The 19,071-nt window shown below is 60.6% G+C and overlaps 6 protein-coding genes across 6 annotated transcripts; 4 read left to right on the top strand and 2 right to left on the bottom strand.

The window, feature by feature from the left end:
* Positions 1 to 30: 30 nt before the first annotated feature.
* COLE_01010 (uncharacterized protein) lies at positions 31 to 4,596 on the top strand (the record flags this gene model as incomplete). Its single annotated transcript, XM_018421165.2, has 11 exons — positions 31 to 318; positions 356 to 508; positions 544 to 770; positions 802 to 1,532; positions 1,567 to 1,730; positions 1,764 to 1,832; positions 1,868 to 2,029; positions 2,065 to 2,200; positions 2,240 to 3,774; positions 3,812 to 4,244; positions 4,292 to 4,596. 11 exons carry the CDS (start codon positions 31 to 33, stop codon positions 4,594 to 4,596), a joined length of 4,203 nt encoding a protein of 1,400 aa, XP_018281849.1.
* A 55-nt stretch (positions 4,597 to 4,651) lies between these two features.
* COLE_01009 (uncharacterized protein) lies at positions 4,652 to 5,805 on the bottom strand (the record flags this gene model as incomplete). Its single annotated transcript, XM_018420692.2, has 3 exons — positions 4,652 to 5,482; positions 5,516 to 5,597; positions 5,642 to 5,805. 3 exons carry the CDS (start codon positions 5,803 to 5,805, stop codon positions 4,652 to 4,654), a joined length of 1,077 nt encoding a protein of 358 aa, XP_018281850.1.
* Positions 5,806 to 5,963: 158 nt separating this feature from the next.
* On the top strand, positions 5,964 to 7,497 carry COLE_01008 (uncharacterized protein; the record flags this gene model as incomplete). The annotated part of the gene is made up of 3 exons (XM_018420196.2): positions 5,964 to 6,282; positions 6,326 to 6,405; positions 6,439 to 7,497. 3 exons carry the CDS (start codon positions 5,964 to 5,966, stop codon positions 7,495 to 7,497), a joined length of 1,458 nt encoding a protein of 485 aa, XP_018281851.2.
* Positions 7,498 to 8,101: 604 nt separating this feature from the next.
* On the bottom strand, positions 8,102 to 9,307 carry COLE_01007 (uncharacterized protein; the record flags this gene model as incomplete). Its single annotated transcript, XM_018422128.2, has 4 exons — positions 8,102 to 8,162; positions 8,210 to 8,543; positions 8,581 to 9,070; positions 9,116 to 9,307. The coding sequence occupies 4 exons, from the start codon at positions 9,305 to 9,307 to the stop codon at positions 8,102 to 8,104; spliced, it is 1,077 nt and encodes a 358-aa protein (XP_018281852.1).
* Positions 9,308 to 9,649: 342 nt separating this feature from the next.
* COLE_01006 (uncharacterized protein) lies at positions 9,650 to 12,436 on the top strand (the record flags this gene model as incomplete). Its single annotated transcript, XM_018422129.2, has 4 exons — positions 9,650 to 9,727; positions 9,768 to 9,905; positions 9,948 to 11,615; positions 11,651 to 12,436. 4 exons carry the CDS (start codon positions 9,650 to 9,652, stop codon positions 12,434 to 12,436), a joined length of 2,670 nt encoding a protein of 889 aa, XP_018281853.1.
* A 5,027-nt stretch (positions 12,437 to 17,463) lies between these two features.
* On the top strand, positions 17,464 to 18,650 carry COLE_01005 (uncharacterized protein; the record flags this gene model as incomplete). The annotated part of the gene is made up of 4 exons (XM_018422131.2): positions 17,464 to 17,569; positions 17,602 to 17,645; positions 17,860 to 18,187; positions 18,274 to 18,650. The coding sequence occupies 4 exons, from the start codon at positions 17,464 to 17,466 to the stop codon at positions 18,648 to 18,650; spliced, it is 855 nt and encodes a 284-aa protein (XP_018281855.1).
* Between the last annotated feature and the right edge of the window lie 421 nt (positions 18,651 to 19,071).

The following is a 19,071-nucleotide window of genomic DNA, read 5'->3' as shown; positions in this document are numbered from 1 at the left end:
CTGCATCGTGTTTAAGGCGCAATAGGCGCCATGCACGCCCTCTACTCCTCCCTCCTCCCCGCCTCCGCCGTCCACCACTCGCTCTTCCTTCCTCACTTCACCCCCTCGACTATCTACCAGCTGCCCAAGCCGCATGCCGCCGTCGAGACACCAGATGTCAAGGTGCGCGGAAACCTCGTAGTCGCCGGAGGTGAAGACCTCCGCGTCTTCGAAGTCCGCGAGGAGACGGCGGCTGTGCCCGACCAAGGCGTGGTTGAGGACAGGCAGGACGGGGATGTGGACGTAGGAGACAGCTTCTTTGACTCGGCGCCAGCAGATGTAAGCGTAAATATGCATTTCGTGAAGCTCATGTTAGCGTGCGCCGGTGCGCTTCGAGACGACACTTCGGCTACACCTTCTCACGAAGCACACCTTGCATGGTGTGGTCACCGGACTTGCGCCGTTGCGTACCATCGAAAGTGGTGTGGATGGACTTGACCGCTTGCTGGTGTCGTTCAAGGACGCCAAAGTGAGCATGTGAGCCTGAGAGCTAGCTAACGGTAGATGGCTATCCTCGAGTGGTCGCGCGGCGACATCGCAACCGTTTCGTTGCATACCTATGAGCGATGTCAGCAGATGGTGAACGGCGACTTGCAGGGCTATGTCCCAATGCTCCGCAGTGACCCTCTGTCCCGTCTTGCTATCCTCACACTGCCGGAGGACTCACTCGCAATCCTCCCCATCTTGCAGGAACAATCCGAGTTGGACCACACACAGGATAGCCACTCTCAGTGAGTTCCACAGCGACTTCGCTCACCACAGCGATGTGCCATACTCTCCGTCCTTTGTGCTCGCCCTATCTGACGTCTCTCCGACGATTAAGAATCTGCAGGATCTTCTCTTCCTCCCGGGCTTCCACTCTCCGACGGTCGCGCTCCTCTTCGAACCTTCGCACACATGGGCGGGACGGTACAGATCCAACAAGGACACGTTCCGCCTCGAGATTCGCACGATCGACTTGAGTGCAGGTGGCTCATATCCTCTCTTGACGACTGTGTCCGGTCTTCCGGCGGACTGCCTGTATCTCGTGCCCTGCCCCACGGAGGTGGGCGGCATCGCGATCGTGGCCGGTAATGGCATTGTGCATGTCGACCAGGGCGGGCGCATTGTATCTGCAGCTGTCAACGGATGGTGGGATCTGTCAACGTCCCTCTCGACCAACCGCGACTCGGAGGGACGCAAGCTCACGCTTGATGGCTCCCGCGCGGAGTTTGTTGGCCCCAACGACATGCTTCTCGTGCTTGCAAATGGCCAGGCCCACCAGGTCCGCTTCGAGATGGACGGGCGGGCTGTTGGCGCAATCAAGGTAGACGAGGCCAGCAGCAATGTACCACCTCCATCAACAATGGTCACTGCTGGCGCACAGGGGCTCTTCGTTGGCTCGGCAGAAGGCGACTCGCTTCTCGCAAAGGTCGACCTCGTCCGCGAATACGTGGAGGAAGAGGCTAAGGAAGAACAGAAAAACGAAGACATGGAGGTGGACTGGGATGAGGGTGAGGCATATCCACCACAATCAGCTGATCGCAGACCTGTACGGAGAGAGTGCACCGGCCGCAAATGGCACCGCGAATGGCTCTGCGAAGGCTGTGCCTACGGGTCCCGCAAACGTCAATTTGATAAAGCAGGACGTTTTGAGCGGCGTAGGACGCATCTCAGCGATTGAGTTTGGCACAGCTGTCACGGATCAAAACGTTTGTCACCGAGCCGGAATCGGCTGACGTCAGGCAAGGACATATCCTCAGCTCGTGGCACTTGGTGGCGGCAGCGCCGGGTCCACTATCAACGTCTTTAGGGTGAGCGAGCGCATAATCCCACAGCTGACGACAAGCGAGGCATTCCAATCACCAAGAAGCGCCGTTTTGATCAGCTTGCCAACGCAAATGCTACGTGGTTCCTGCCAATCCAGCGACCGACTGCCCAGAAGTTCAAGGACATACCGGACAACGAGTTGTCAACCATCTTGGTGGCCACCGATACGGTACAGACAAGAGTGAGCTCGACGCGGCACGCAGCAGCTGACGTTAGATCTACGCCTTGTCAACGAAGACGACGCAGGAGCAGATAAAGCGGCTGGAGGAGCCTGCGATCAACGTGGGTGCATTCTTCCAGCGCTCCAGCATTCTTCACGTCTCGGCCACTAAGGTGTTGTTGCTTGACCAAGGTAAGATACTCAGTCATTCTGTCCCGTACTGACACATAGATGGTGAGGAACAACAAGTAGTATGTCCACCCTCTTCCGACCTGGCTCCGATAGTCGATGCCTCCATCTCTGATCCCTACGTCATTATTCGACGATCCGACGGTTCGGTGACACTGTTTGTCGGCGACTCTGTGGCGCGCACTGTGTCACAGGCCAGCGACCTTGGTCCTTTGCCAGAGTGCCAGGCCGCGGACGTGTTCTCGGACACGACGGGTGTTTTTAGGACATTCGAGGCCACGGAGCGCAAGGATGAACCGTCAGCTCCTGCTGCCGCGAGCGGGGGACAGCGCAATGCGCAGCGCGGGCGAACGCAGCTCACGGGCGAGCAGCTCAAGCGTCTGCAGGAGTCCAAGCCTGCCATCGCTTCGGAGGCTGAGACACGCGAGTCGGCGTTTATCGCCGCCCGTGGTACCCAGTGGCTTGCGTTGTTGACAACCAAGGGTGCGCTGCAGATTCGCCGCCTGCCAGACTTTACACTCGTGCTTGAGTCAAACGGTGTGTCGAACTCGGAACCATCTTTCACAGACGACATCGGGGGCGAGACCGACGCGGCAGACACCGAGGACGGTGTGCGGCAGATGATCATGTGCCCAATCGGCAAGCGCACCGTCCGCCCCCATCTGTTGGTAATGCACAACTCGGGACGCTTCAACATCTACGAGGCGCAACCGCGATTTACGCTCGATGCGCGCGATCAGTCACGTCGCTCGCTGGCCGTGCGCTTCCGCAAGGTATACACCCAGCTGTTGGCACAGAACGCCATCTCAAATCTGGGGTACAATATCGTTCCCTTCGCAGACCTCGAGGGCATGACAGGCGCATTCATTACAGGCGAGCGCCCACACTGGATCCTGGCTAGCGACGCGCACCCGGTACACGCGTACGGGTTGAAGCAGGCGGCGTACGCTTTCGGGCGTACCACACACCATGGTGGCACCGGCGAGTACTTCTTGCGCATCGAGGATGGTAGTTTCATCTGTTATCTTCCGCCAACGCTCAACACGGACTTCGCAATGCCGTGCGACCGCTACGCCATGGAGCGAACATACACTGCGATTGCGTTTGACCCGCCCTCAGGACATTACGTTGGCGCGTCCAATATCTCCGTGCCGTTCCAGGCGTACGACGAGGAGGGCGAGATTCAACTGGGCCCAGAGGGTGAAAATCTCATTCCGCCGCTGAACGAGCGCGCGACACTCGAGCTGTTTAGTGCAGGCAGCGATCCTTGGCGTGTCATCGACGGCTACGACTTCGACCAGAACGAGGCGATTTTGACAGTGCAGAGCGTCAACCTTGAAAGCGCGGCGAGCCCAACAGGCTTCCGCGACTTTATCGCTGTAGGCACGGGCAAGAACTTTGGCGAGGACCGGGCATCTCACGGCGCAGTCTACATTTTCGAGGTCGATGAGATCGTGGGGGCAACTCCTGGGCAACCAGGCTTCCGTCTTCGCTTCTGCACGAAGGATCCGACGCGCAATCCCGTCAGCGCGCTGGCCAACCTTGGGCCATATCTGATCCACTCAAACGGGCCAAAGGTAAGTCCATCTCTGTCTTTTCGGAAGCTGACAAGAGATTCTCGCGAAGGGTCTCGATTATGACGACCGCCTGATGGGCCTCGCGTTCCTCGACGTGTCGATGTATGTCACGTCCCTAGCTGTCTTCAAGAACCTCATTCTCGTTGGAGACTTTGTCAAATCGCTCGTGTTCTCGACATTTCAGGAGAACCCATACAAATTCACGACGGTCGCACGCGACCTCACGGACCGCTCGCTGGTCTCTGCCGACTTCCTCGTCATGGAGGGTGCGGCGGCGTTCGTCACCAGCGACAGGCATGGCGACCTGCGACTGTTGGCGTTTGACCCTGCCGATCCGGACAGCTTGAATGGGGAGAAGCTTATCCTCAAGACCGAGTTCCATTGCGCGTCGCCGCTCACGGCGAGCAAGACTATCGCGCGCCGACGCACAGCTGAGGAGGACGTCGCGCCGCAGACGCAGCTCATCTATGGTGAGTTGAGGACGATCGCCATATGCACTTTCTGAAACTGACCCCAGCCACCGCCGACGGCGCACTCACCACCCTCGTGGCGGTCAAGACGGCGCGTGCCAAGCGCCTCCAGCTCGTGCAGGACCAGTTGGTGCGCAACGCGCCCCACGTCGCGGGCTTGAACCCGCGCGCGTTCCGCAGTGTGCGCAACGACTTGGTACCCCGTCCACTAGTCAAGGGTATACTCGACGGTGGGTTGCTGGAGCACTTCGCGCTCCAACCCATTAAGCGACAAAACGAAATGATGCGCCAGATCGGCACGGACGTGGTGACAGTTGCGAGCGACTTGTATGCGTTGGGCGGGTTCTGGTAGACCTATGCATTATACTTTGTCCCCATGCGCTACAAGTCGGCGGGCACTCTACTGCTCAGTCCCAGACAAACCGGACCGTCGCGTCGCTCCGGCCCATTCCCTCGACACCCTCGCCATCGCTCTCCTCGTCCCATGGCATCTCCCCTGGTCGCCGCTCACGCAGGTGGATTTTGAGCTCAGTCAATGCCTGCGGCGTCCATTTCGTTGGGAGTCTGTACGCCGTCCCCCCAACACTGGCAGGGGCCGGCGACGGCCGGGCCGATCTTGACGCCTCACGCGGCGATACAGGGGAGGGCGAGTAGAGCTGGAGTGAGGGGTCGGTCGCGGGCGTGCTCAAGATCGTCGTGTACAAGTCGAGCAGAGCGTGTGCGACCTCGTCGACTGCGCCTGCGGTGGCCGCGTACTCGGTCTCCCACGGCCCCTCCTTGCCCAGAAGTTGGATAGTTGCGTCCTCCTTCGCGCCTTCTGCATGGGGCGTCGTACTTTCGCTACCCAGTAGCGCGGCAGCGTAAATGCTCCCTAGCGCAATCACGTGTGGCGGGAAGCTGAGGGGCGCGGGAGTGCGGTGCGCGTCGACGGCGACGCGCCACGCCGCCCTCACGCTGTCCGCGCCGAGGCCGAGGCGGCGCCCGATCTTGATCACGTAGGGGAAAGGCACGGCGACGCCAAACGCGAAACACAGCGTCTCGAGCACGAGCCGTTCCACTGACAGAACGCGCTTGCGCTCTGCTTCGAGCGTGGCCGGGTCTACGGCGGACACATCCACGGCCGTCTTGCGCACGAGGTGCGGGAACCGCAGCGCGTATGAGGCCAGGATGATGTCGCGCGGCTTCTTGAGCGTGTCGTGCAGCTTGCACGCGACGTATAGTGTCGTGAGGGAGACTTCCTGTGCGTCAGCAGAGCGGGGCCACGATCTCACGATGTAGTGGAACTCCGCGTAGGGGAAGAAGAGATGGAAGCGATGGTAGAGCGTCTGCGCGGTCGCGATCGTTCTACGTGGACTGAGGTTAGCTGCCTGCAGAGTCCGCGAAGCGGGCAGACTCACAATCCGCATCGCACCCCCACCGCGTCGATAAACGCGCACGCTTGCTGGCGCACACGCTCCTCGCGTGAGATGCTGAGTTTGCCTCGCTGTCGAGCGGTCATACGCTCGACCTCGCCGGGGCGGTAGTATGGTCGGTAACGCTTCAGGAGCGATGGCTGATCCATCGTGCGATTGTTGAGCGTCGAGGACGGACGAGAGATGTGTTGTTGAGAGATGCACGTAAAGCTGACTGGATCGACCTCCACTTCTCCCGTCCACCTCCACCCTGTGACTCAACCACCATCGATGACATCTCCACACCGTATCCACAATCCTCCAGAACATGGCAAGCCCTGCTGAGAACCTCCGCTCCCGTCTGGCGCAGTACGCATACGCGGGCGCGGGCGCGAGTCCGAGCCCACGCCGAAGTCCTCGCACGACAGCGCCGCCCACGGCCACCACGAGCGGGTATGTGAGCGATGACGAGGACTCGGGCCCCAGTACGCCGTCCAAGCCCGCCGCCATAAGTCCGAGAACGCCCAAGCGCAGACCCGACGGCAGCCTCGACAAGTTCGGGTGGAAGAAGGCGCGCGGGTACGCCAGTCCGGAGAAGTATGCGCATCTCCAGCCGATCGGGGACTGTCTCGCGCCCGAGTTGAAGCGTGCGTTGCACTCGGAGTCCACGGCATCCGCTGCTGACGACAGTGATATTCTGCGGCATAAACCCTGGCACTCGCTCGAGCAAGCGTGGGCACCACTTTGCGCATCCCACCAACAAGTTCTGGGTGCGCTGCATGCCTCGGCGGAGCTGACCGCAGCGGGCTTTGCATCTCTCTGGCTTGACACCCCGCCTCCTCTCTCCCGAAGAGGACAGCACGCTTCCCTCCGCGTACAGGTACGGACTGACCAACCTTGTTGACCGGCCCACGGCGGAGCAGAACGAGCTCTCGCCGGCAGAGATGCGTGCGGCTGTGCTCCCGCTCGTGCGGAAGTTCAGAGCCTACCGCCCACGAGTGGTGTGTTTCGTGGGCAAGAAGATCTGGGACATATTCGAGAGCGTCGCGGGTGCCGAGGGGCGGAGAAGAGAGAAGATCGAGAAGGCCGAGGAGATCAAGCGCGAGAAAGAGAGAGAGGCCGTGCGCCGCGATGTTGCGAAGCAAGAAGCCAGAGCCGCAACAGTCGTGCCATTCGCACTTGTTAACGGAGATGTCGTCAAAGTGGAAACCAAGCCGGGAACGGAGGAGGGGGAGGAGAAGCTGACCGAGGATGAAGAGGAGAAGGGTCAGCAAGAAGAAGCAGGGAAGGTGAAGGAGGAGTTAGATGAGCCGCTCGTCTCCATCGAGGACGAGCAGCAAACCCCGACCACGAGGCGGTACGTCCGCGCTGTTCCGCACTCCAGCTTTGCATTCGACGCGCCGCAGCGGCTCCGCCTGGTCCTTTCCCGCCATGAGCCAGCGACGGGGAAAGGGGAGTCGGACACTGTTGTAGAGGACCCGCCGTCGCCGTCTCCAGCGCCCAAGACCTCCTCCCCTCCCGCGCACCCCTCGTCACCACTCTCCGACCCACCTTCACCTTCACATTCACCCGCCGCTGCCTCTGGCCTGCCGCAGCCCTCGCCTGGTGTAGGGGTTCCCACGTACACTCACACGTACTTTTGGGTTGTGCCCAACACGTCGGGCCTAGAACGCACGCCGTTGGGCCATCAGGCAGAGCTCTTTGGACGACTCAGGGCCTTTGTAGAGAGCTTTGAGGTAGGAGAGCCTGAGGGCGACTTCGTCGACTTCACCCTCGAGGACGTGGAGGTGGCAGCGGCGGCGCTCAAGTCACCGAAGGCATCGCCTCGGCCACCTAAAACACCACCAAGCAAGCAACGCTAGTCGAGGTCGTCGCGTGGGACTGATTTATCACACTTCTTGTATTGCACATCTTGATAATCGTCGTGTACGTTGTGTATGTGAACGCAAACTGTTCCATCGGCGTCGCAGTGAATGACTAGTCGGAAAACAAATGAGTATGGAGTGGGGCGGCGAGGCTTTGCGAGTGGGGCAGGGTCCTTCCCAATGGGGAGGCAACAGATTTGGCTCCGCCAGCTTCACCCAACTTTTCCGTCCCAAACCTGTCAACCCGCTCTTCACATCTCTCACTCTTTTACCACAAACTGAACAGGTCGCGACATGCAGTCGATCACGCCCAACCGCGATGCTTCGTCTTAATCGAGTCGAGCTACTGACCAGTTTCACCCCTCCCCCTCTTCGCTATCATCCCACAGCCTCCCCTCAGCACCCCCCGGTCTGCCGGTGCTTGATGCACTGGCCCCTGCTTGCTTCCTAGCTGGCGGTACCCGGCCGGGGGGAAGAACAACCTGGCCTTGATATAAGCCGGAGGCCCCCCATGCGGCCTGCCAATCGGTAGTCCGCAGATTCGGGAGCCTTGACTCGGGCATCAGAACATCCGTATCGTACATAGTAATGCATACAACATCTACCCCATCATCTGTGCAATCGAGTCTGGCGGGCGCACCGTCTGCGCGAAGGTCATGAGACTGGTGTCAGACAAAGTCCGCACCCGCATCGCCCTTTTTGCACTCACCGCTTCACCGCCTGGATGTATTTGCGCGACACCTCGTCGTTGAGGACGTGCGCGACATTGTCCGAGATCTTGCCCTGGTTCGAGCGTTCGTGGATGCCGACGGACACGACGCCAATAGGCCACGCCGCGTTACCGATCGAGAGGCGAAGGTATGCGTCCTGCGCCTTTGAGTACAGCCGGCGTTGGCAGAAGTGGACTACCTCCGCAAGATGACGCACGACATCTTCAGCGAGATCGCGGTTCTTCAAACCGCGGAACAAGGGCTTCAGGTTCTGCGCACTCTGGGCGTGGTTTGCGACAGCGAGCTTGCCCTGCGCGGTTCTCTTCACTTCGTCTGCCATCAGCTCAGCGGCTGCCGAGACGCTACTAACCGTCGCGTGCCTCAAGATACTCCTCCCATTCCTTGAGAAGCGCCTTGAAATACCAGTAGATCAGCGGGTGTAGTGCCTTGAAGTCGGTCTTGATCAGATCGAGATCGATCGGCCCGCCCTCCGTGTACTTCTTCATCTTCTCCACATTCTTGTCCTCCGTCTTGACAACCTCACCGCGCGCGCGTCGTTCCGCTTCCTCGCGCTCACGTTCTGCTACAGCGCGTTTGAAGTCGTCCTGCCGCGACTTCTTCTTGTCCCCCCGATCCTCCTCTAGCTCGATCGCGCGCAGTCGTACTCGCCGGTCTCGGTCCGTCTCGCCAAATAGACGGATTGGCTGGCCGTACAATCGCAAACGCCGGATACACTCATCTGGAGAGAGGTTGTAGCGTTCCTTCTCTTCCTCGGGAGCTGGAGAGCCCGCCGTGGATGTAGGAGTTGGCTTGCGCGACTCGCGCAAGCGTGCGAGTGATGCGTTGCGTGCGGCGTCCGCCTTTGGTCAGTTCCGTGCATACTCAAAGTTCGGCTGGCCACTCACTTCCTTACGCAACTTCGACGCGCGTTCTGAGGACCCCGCGTCAGCTTCCTCAGCCCTACGTTTGCGGGCTTCCTCTCGCCGCCGCGCTTCCTCCTCTTCCTTTGCACGCTGGGCTTCGCCGCGGCGTAGGTACTTGTCGCCTGAGGAGAGGTCTTTCTTCTTGTTGTTGATCTCAGCGAGCAGGCCCTCCATGGTGTGTGCTCTATGATGAGGGGCAGCTGACGGTTAGGATGTTGTTGAATTGTGGATGGGCAGAGCGGCGATGGACGGAGGGCGAATGATGGAGAGGGGCAGGAGTATCACGTGAGTGGGGTTTATAATTGGTTCCGCTGGTGGGAGTGACGTGCACGATCGCGAGGTTACAATCGTCATACTCGTCCTCGCTTCCTCTCCCATCTCCATCTCCCATCTCCCCCTCCCTCCCCTCTCCACCTCACGCTCTTTAACTCTTCTCATCTCCTCTTCGTCCACTTGTTTTATATTATCGGAAGCGACCTAGCACAGTTATTCACGCGCCGCCCGTTTCTCGTCATCATGTCCAAATCAAAACCGAGGGCATCTGCTTCCCCTCGCCCTGTTACCAACATCCCAGAGCAGAAGGCCAAGTTCTACGTAAGCCTCACTCTTGGCCGTGGAGAATCACTGACGCCAGGATGGACCGACCGTTTCTGGAGCTGACAAGGCGCGGAGAAAGTCTGCCCCTTCGATTCAGCAGGACGCTTATAAGCCTGCTGTGTCGGCCGCCCCATCTGTTCCGATAAAGCGCACAACCAATATCCCGGAGAGCCAGGTTAGTGCCTTCAACGTCGCCGCAAGCACAACTAACAGCCAGCTCCAGGTGGTCAAGGTCAAGCGCAAGAAGCGCGGCGGGTGGTCGCTTTGGGGCCTTATTACCGTCCTGCCCTTCATCATCTTTGCATCCCTTTTCTCGACGGTCTTGTGCCCTCCGTCTTCCGCCCGGCCGTCTACTTTCTCTTCCATGGCCCTCGGCACTCTTGGTCTGAGAGTCCAGCCCACCGAATCGAGCCTTCACAAGGCGTTGTGCTACCCGGCGAATGTATACCACGACGAGGTCCTGGTGCCCTACATCTACCCTGCTATCGAGGACGCAAAGGTCAAGGTCGCCTCGACGCCCTTCTACCAGCACACTCTCGAACCAACGTTCCAGAAGACCAAGGGTCATCTTCTGAAGATCTGGAACGGCCCCGTGAAGCCGGTTGTTGACCGTACATGCCGGGGTGCCCGGATCGTCCACCGCACGTACGTCGCGCCGCACGTCCCTTACGTCAAGGCCAAGTTTATGGAGGCGACTGCCCCAATCAGGATGCGCCTCTGTGCCCTCTACAAGGCTCATCTTGCTCCCCACGTCAAGGTTGCCAAGAAGCACGGCTATGCCGCGATCAAGAGCTCCAAGGCAACCTACAATCAGGTTGTCGGCCATCCCACGACCAAGCAGGCTGGAAAGCACGCGCACAACGCCTACCTTTACAGCCGAAAGCAGGGTGCTCGTGCGTATGCGTACTCGAGGCCTCATGCGCTGTGGGCGTACAACGAGGGCAAGCGTCACACGCACCAGACTGTGATCCCCCGCACCATCCAGGGCCTGAACTACGCCGGAAAGCAGGCTTGCAACACTTGGGCCCTCATCAAGGCCGAGTGGTCCAAGTTCTACGCCCAGCACTTGGCCGTGCACTGCGACCCGTACCTTGCGAAGGCTCACCAGGTCCTTGCTCCCGTGTGCGCCACCGTCAACAAGCAGGTCTATGTCCCCTTCATTCAACCAGTGGTGCACACCGTCTTCCCGCCACAGGAGAAGCCTCGCACTTTCTGGTCCTACGTCTCCGAGTTCGTGCCAGTTGCTGGTTCGACTGTCGGCCAGCGCGGCGGGCAGACCGTCTTCGAGGCGCCCAAGAAGGGTGCCCGTGACGTCAAGGAGGGTGTGAAGCAGGCTGCTGCCGATGTCGGAGAGAAGGCTGCTGAAGTCAAGCGCGCCGCCGAGGAGAAGGCGGCTGCCGCAAAGAAGGCGACTGAGGCTAAGGCTGCTGCCGCCAAGAAGGCCGCAGCAGACAAGGCCGTTGAGGCCAAGCGTCTCGCCGAGGCCAAGCGCGCTGAGGCCGAGAAAGCCGCTGAGGAGAAGGCCGCTGCGGCCAAGAAGCAGGCTGAGGAGAAGGCCGCAGAGCAGGCTGCCATCGACGCCGAGATTGCCGCCAACGCGAAGGCGGCCTTCAAGAAGGCCGAGGCGTCGCGTGCCGCCGCCTCAGACCCCGAGGATCTCACTCGCCGGGCGTTCGTCGCTCCTACCGGCGACACCGCCGTCGCTGGGACCACCACTGTTGCGACCTCTGTCAGCGGCACCGCTACCGGATCTGCTGCCTGTGACTCGACGACTGGCGCCGAGGCTGCGAAGGACCACCTCGCTGATGCCCGCGCCGAGATCCAGCAGCTGAAGAAGAAGGTCGACTTCCAGGGCAAAGCTCTGTACGCCAAGGTCCAGTCTGAGGTGAGCCGTCCGTCCCGTGCAAGCGCTGATCGCAGACTGTGAAGCAGGCCGAGCATTTCATCAGCCTCCTTCCGGATATGAAGCAGATCGGAGACGAGAATCTCGATCGCGAGATTTCTCGCATGATGGGCGGCCTCGACCGTCTTTACTCCAACTCTCGCTCCCTTACCCGGGACCAGGTTGAGGAGAGCCAGCGCATGTCGGACTCCAAGGTTCTCAAGATTCTCGAGCAGGTCACCAATGGCGTCAAGACCAAGAAGAATCATATCTACGAGAAGACTCGCCCTGCTGTGGACAACGCTCAGGCCGAGATTGAGCGCGTTCTTGGTGACGACTACGCCGCCCTCGGCAAGCGCATGAGCATGATCGAGGGTGTCACATCCAAGGACTGGGCGGCCTACAAGGCACTGAAGAAGGATGTCGACTCGTGGAAGAGCAAACTTGCCGAGGCGCCCGAAAAGAACCCCTCCAAGAAGCTCAAGGACGCTATTCAGAAGGCTCAGGCTGGCGCCGCTGAGCTCATCACTGACTTCACTGACTCTTACGCGGGGTGGAAGACGCGTCAGGAGTACCTTCGCAACCAGGCTCTGGAGCGCATCGCTGCGCGTGAAGCTGTCAATGAGGAGTCAAAGGATGCGAAGCGCGCCACGCAGGCCACTATTGTCGTGCCCAAGAAGGCCGAGGACGTAAAGAAGGCGGGTGCCAAGGGCTCAATCCTCGACATCAAGGAGGAGAAGAAGGGCGCAGGTTCCCCACTTCTCGCCAAGGTTGACAAGCAGGCCGAGGAGGCTAAGGCTAAGTCGTCCAAGGACGAGCTGTAGGCCTCTTCTGTAGCCAGTACATGCATAGACACGCCAATCTTGCTTTGTGTGGCCCGAGATTGACCATAGGGAGGGGCGCCACATTGCAACTGCCACGGTGAAAGTTCCACGTGGTTTTGATTCCGTGATGGAGGGCTCCAGCGCGCCCCGTCACGTCGACATTCAACTCACCGCGCTCACCGACATCAGCCTCCTGCATACCACTTCCGACTCTCCACGCTCTCTCAAGCCCATCCCCCCTCCCCCTCTCCCTCTTTCGCATCTTCTGCGCACCTTTCGCTCCGCTTGACTCTTTCCTTAAAAGGAGCGGCCGGCAAGATGCAGATGCTCACCAAGGTACGCCGGAACGAGGGAAGCAGCGCGATCTGCAGTGACATGTCTCCGAGTCGTACCGAGACACGTCGCTCCGTAGGGGATGCGCTGACATTAGTTTGAGAGCAAAAGCCCACGCGTCAAGGGGATTGCCTTCCGTGAGTAGCGTGACTCCTCATTATGCGCAAGAGGTGCCCTCAGCTGACAACAGACCCCAAGACACCGCTCCTCGCTGCGTCGCTGCACAATGGCACAATCCAGCTGTGGAACTACCAGATGGGTACGCTTGTCGACCGGTATGACGAACACGACGGTCCCGTCCGCGGTATCTGCTTCCACCCGACGCAGCCTATCTTCTGCTCGGGCGGCGACGACTACAAGATTAAGGTGTGGAACTACAAGCAGCGCAAGTGCTTGTTTACTCTCACCGGACATCTCGACTATGTGCGCACCGTCTTCTTCCACCACGAGTACCCGTGGATCATCTCGGCGTCGGATGACCAGACGATCCGCATCTGGAACTGGCAGAGCCGCACCTGTATCGCCATCCTCACCGGCCACAACCATTACATCATGTGCGCCCAGTTCCACCCATGGGACGACCTCGTTGTGTCGGCATCCATGGACTTGACGGTGCGCGTGTGGGACATCTCTGGCCTGCGCAAGAAGAACCAGGCGAGCTCGGCGCCCATGAGCTTTGAGGAGCAGATGTCGCGGGCGAACCAGGGCCAGGCCGACCTGTTCGGCAACACAGATGCCGTCGTCAAATACGTGCTTGAGGGCCACGACCGCGGTGTCAACTGGGCTAGCTTCCACCCCACCCTGCCGCTTATCGTGTCGTGCGGTGACGATCGCCAGATCAAGCTGTGGCGCATGTCCGAGACCAAGGCGTGGGAGGTCGACAGCTGCCGCGGGCACTTCAACAACGTTTCGATGACGTTGTTCCACCCGCGTCACGAGCTTATTCTCTCGGCGTCGGAGGACAAGACGATCCGTGTCTGGGACATGACCAAGCGGACGGCTGTGCAGACGTTCCGCCGCGAGCACGACCGCTTCTGGGTATTGACCGCGCACCCCGAGCTCAACCTCTTTGCTGCTGGTCACGACAACGGTCTCATCGTGTTCAAGCTTGAGCGCGAGCGCCCCGCCTTCTCTCTGTCAGGCAACAGCCTCTTCTACATCAAGGACAAGGTTATTCGTATGGCAGATCTGTCGACTGGCACCAACCAGGGCATTTGCTCAGTCCGCAAGCTCGGCTCGCAGTACATCCAGCCGCGCACGCTCAGCTACAACCCTGCCGAGCGGGCTGTTGTCGTCACATCTACCTCCGACAACGGTGTGTACGAGCTCATTACACTGCCCAAGTCGAGCGCCCCAGTGTCTGGTGACGGCAAGGACACCCCATCTGACGGCCGCAAGGGCACTGGTATCGCTGCCCTCTTCGTGGCACGCAACCGCATGGCCGTGCTCGACAAGACCGCGCAGAACATCGAGATCCGTGACCTTTCCAACTCTCTTACCAAGACGGTTAAGTGCCCTGTCCAGACGAACGACATCTTCTACGGCGGTACTGGATGCCTGCTTCTCTCGTCGAGCAACTCGGTCGTGCTCTTCGACATTCAGCAGCAGAAGGTCCTCGGCGAGATCACTACGCCGCCCGTCAAGTACGTCATCTGGAGCAACGACGGCAACCAGGTCGCACTCCTGAGCAAGCACACGATCACCATCGCCAACAAGGCGCTCGAGCAGACGGCTCTTATCCACGAGACTATCCGCATCAAGTCGGCGGCGTGGGACGACAATGGTGTCCTTGTGTACACTACTCTTAACCACATCAAGTACGCCCTGCCCGGTGGTGACAACGGTATCATCAAGACTCTTGATCAGCCGGTCTACCTTACGCGCATCAAGGGCCAGGTCGTGCACTGCCTCGACCGTACCGCCAAGCCGCGCACCATCCCCATTGACCCCACCGAGTATCGCTTTAAGCTTGCGCTCATCCGCCAGAACTACGACGAAGTGCTGCAGATCATCCGCACTTCGAACCTTGTCGGGCAGAGCATCATTGCCTACCTCCAGAAGAAGGGCTACCCTGAGATTGCGCTGCACTTTATCCAGGACCCTCAGACGCGCTTCGACCTCGCGATCGAGTGCGGCAACCTGCAGGTCGCGCTTGAGATGGCTCGCTCGGTCGACCGTCCTGACGTGTGGGAGCGCCTTGGTGCCGCCGCGCTCAAGCAGGGCAACCACCAGATTGTCGAGACGGCGTACCAGAGGTCTCGCGCGTTTGACAAGCTCTCGTTCCTCTACCTCGTCACCGGAAACACGCAGAAGCTCAACCTGATGCAGACAATCGCCACCAAGCGCGGCGACCAGATGTCTCGCTTCCAGAACGCGCTCTACCTTGGCGACACTGAGGCTCGTGTTGCTGTCCTGCGCGAGACCGGGCAGTACCCGCTTGCGTACTACGCAGCCAAGACGGCTGGGCTCGATGAACTCGCGGAGGAGATCCTCGACGAGGCAGGCATGACCGAGGAGGACGTTCCCCCGCCGCCCCCGAACGCCGGCTCATCTAAACTCGCGCCCCCACCTGTTGTCTTCCCTCAGGCAGAGTCCAACTGGCCCATCAAGAACCTGGGCGAGAGCTTCTTCGACCGCGCGCTGGCCAATGGCGGTGTCGAGGGTCTCATGGCGGCTGGCGAGCAGGCCGACGCTGCTAATGGCGAGCAGCTTGACGCTTGGGCGAACGACGAGGATGTTGCCGACGAGGACGACGAGGAGTTGGACGAGGACGAGGGCTGGGACCTTGATGCCGAAGTGGTGGACACGGGGGCTGCTGCGGACGAGGGCGACGACATCTTGGAGGCGGGCGAGGCCGATTTGTCAGAAGGCGTCGCACCAGGAGTGGATGAGGACGAAATGTGGGTTCGCAATTCACCGCTGGCAGCAGACCACGCTGCTGCCGGCAACTTTGAGAGCGCCATGCAACTCCTCAACCGCCAGGTGGCCGCGGTCGACTTCAAGCCGCTCAAGCCTTTGTTCCTGCAGGCGTACCGCGCGGCGCACACATATGTGCCCGCGAACGCATCGCTCCCTCCCCTCGAGTTCCACGTTCGTCGCAACCCCGAGACAACTGAGCTGCGCGAGGTTCTGCCCGCCATCTCGCTCGACTTTGAGGATCTCAAGGAGAAGGAGCTTGCTGAAGCGTACAAGCTGTTCAGCCGCGGGAAGTTTGCCGACGCGCTCACGCTGTTCCGCGAGATCTTGCAGAAGTTGCTGCTTACCGTCGTCACGAGCGAGGAGGCCGCTGCCGAGGTCAAGGAGCTTGTCAAGACGGCACGCGAGTATGTCATCGGTCTGCGACTGGAGACGGAGAGGCGAACACTCGTGGCCCAGGACCCCGAAAACACTGTGCGCAACCTCGAGCTCGCGGCGTACTTTACCCACTGCGGGCTGCAGCCACAGCACGTGCAGCTCGCGCTGCGCAGTGCGATGAACACATTCTTCAAGGCCGGCAACGTCGCGACCGCCGCCGTGTTTGCCCGCCGTTTCATCGACACGAACCCGACAGACACGCGCGCTGTTACGCAGGTGAGTAGGCAATGCGTCCATCGCTTTAATGGGCTTCTACTGACCCCAGGCTCGCAGCATCCTCGCGCAGGGCGACCGCAACCCCCGCGACGCGCATGAGATTGCGTACGACCAGTTTACGACGTTCACGGTCTGCCCTGTGTCGCTCACCCCCATCTACCAGGGGTCGCCGGCGGCTGTGGCGGCATACACTGGCGCGCGGTACCTGCCCGAGTACCAGAACACTGTGTGTGTTGTCGACGGAGTGACGCAGGTTGGGCTGCCGGCCAGCGGTATGCGGAGTATGGTGTAGGTTTAGAGAATGAATTGTGCATCGAGCTGTGAGTGCGTGGGAGTGGTATGTCAGGAAGCGAAGGAGTGAGGACGTGAGTGTTGTGATGTCGTGCAAGAAGGCGAGTGAAGAACTGGGCACCGAGCGCCCAAAGGCTGTGCGGTAGTTGCATCCGAGCTGCGTAAGTCGTAGAACGCTGCAAGCTGCTGAGTTGCAACGTTGCACGTCGAGGGTGCCGCGCTGCAATTCAGATCGCATACAGTGGCTGCATTGTGAGAGTCATGTGTGAGACTGACGAGAGAAATTAGAACCAGGCACAAAACGGGCCGGACATGGGCGGAATGACGGTGGGGCCGATGACGGCGGGATCAAATTCGGCCCCCGCCCGGGCCTGCCACCGCAGCGCTCCCTGCCCAGCCCGCGACGACGAGTCCCCACTCGCCCTCACCGCCGCTTCGGCCGTCGTCCTCACCATCACTCTCCTCTCCCTCCCTCCCTCCCACTCTGGGACTTTTACATCCCCCTCCACCCCGACTCTCTCTTCCCCTCCCCCTCTCTCGCTCTACGCTCCCTGCCCTTATCGCGCGCTAGCCCGCCACCCCTTCGCACCGAGCCACCGAGCCACCGAGCCACCGAGCCCCAGCCACGAGCCAGCGCCCACTCGGCGCCCATCTCCGAGTCTGACAAACACGCCCCCCACGCCTCTCCACACGCACACGCGTGTACACAGCCACAAGCGATCAGCCTCCCCTCGCCTCCGCTCCATTCTTCACACCCTCCCACTCCCTCCCCATCACCCACTTGACGCCCGATCCCCTCCCGTCTTGACAATCCTCCCATCACCCACACCACCATGGCATACAACCACTACCTGCCAAAGAAGGTCGATCTGACGCCGCGGCGGCACCACGGCTTCAATGTCCTGCTCTTCATCTTCGGCATGCTCCTCCCGCCCCTTGGTGAGTCCGTCTGAGGCTGGCGCTGACAGCAGCCGTTGCGGTGCGCTTCGGAATCGGCAGGGATTTCTTCATCAACGTAAGTGTCGACGGGGAAGGTCGACAGGGGCTGCAGAGGACGGAGTGTAGTGCTGGCAATGCCGTGCGGTGGCTGTGCGCGGTGCATCAGACCTTTGGTTCCCGCAGCTGCCAAGCCTACACCGCCAGACATGGTAGTCTCAGCCTCGATCACTCCGCCTCAATCATCCTGCTGCGCCCTCCACGCCGCCTGGGTAATCACGCGCTGACCTCAGTGCATCCTAACACTCTGCGGCTACATCCCCGGGCACGGGCACAACTTCTACATCCAGAACATCCGTAACAACGCCAACAAAGCGCGGACGCCCAAGTGGGCTATCCGGTACGGACTAGTCAACGATGCGCAGTTCCGCCGCAAGGAGGCCAAGTCGCAGTGGGCCAAGCGCTACGACGAGCGTCTCCCCGAGTCAACGCTCGTGGGCCAGGACCTCGCCGACGGCGAGGAAGGTCCGAACTACGTCCCCCGCGACCCCGATGCCCGGCCAGAGCGCCGCGGCTCTGAAGGGCTGTGGGACCGCGAGGAGGAGCGCTTCTACAATGAAGGTGGGTGTGCATAAGGCAGCCTTGCCTCGGCTCGTCGGCAGACTGTGGATCGGAAGGGTCAATGAACTGGACGGCGCTGACCCCAGACGAGGCCCCCAACCAGCGCAACTGGCACTACCCCGCTAACTTCGAGGGCACCGTCGGTGCAGGCGGTCGCAAGAAGAAGAGCCGCGGCGCTGACCGGTGGGAGCGTACTCGCTCCGTGCGATCGGGCAGCAGCGACAGCTACGGCACATACCCGCCTGGTGGGACAGCCGCGACCGAGGACGACGTGCCCGAGTGGGGCCGCGATTACGGTTCTAAGCGGCGCAGCTCGCGCTCGTCGCGCGGACGCAAGGACTCTTCTGCCTCTGGTTCAAGTGCAGGCTGGGGCTCATCTAGCGCCTCGGGCGCGCAGGGCGGGGCATCGAACGCAGCGCCGAAGCGGAATAACCCGGACGATGTGTTCCGTCACGAGTTTTAAGCTCGTCATGACCGCGAGCTGCTGTGCGGCGAGTTGGCCAGTGAGGAGGTTTAGGCAAGGTGGAGGTGTGGGAGGTGGCGTGGAGTGTAGTAGAGCAGATGGCGGTGAAGAAGACGGAGCGTCTGCGAGGCGACCTTGAGCGTTCGATCAGGTCGATCAAGAGGGGCTCGCGGCTCCGTAAGTTTCGGCGGCTGCGCCGCAGTGCGCGGCAGCCAACGTACAGATTAGTCTGTATCTCGCCTGCACCACGCAGGTGCGCTCGGTAGATTAGTTCGGGCCTCGCCCTTGTATGTGATGTTCGTTTTGCCTAGTAAGACAAGTGATGGGGGATAGCGGACAGCGGGGTCGGAGATAAGCCCAAGATGGTCTGAGCGGTAGACCAAACATCAAGTCCCAAGTGTGACGAGATAGAGAGGCGCAA

This window comes from Cutaneotrichosporon oleaginosum (assembly GCF_008065305.1).
Source record: "Cutaneotrichosporon oleaginosum strain ATCC 20508 chromosome Unknown ATCC20508_contig01, whole genome shotgun sequence".
NCBI classification, from domain to species: domain Eukaryota; kingdom Fungi; phylum Basidiomycota; class Tremellomycetes; order Trichosporonales; family Trichosporonaceae; genus Cutaneotrichosporon; species Cutaneotrichosporon oleaginosum.
Note: the sequence above shows the minus strand (reverse complement) of the source record. Positions and strands in the feature narration are given on the sequence as shown.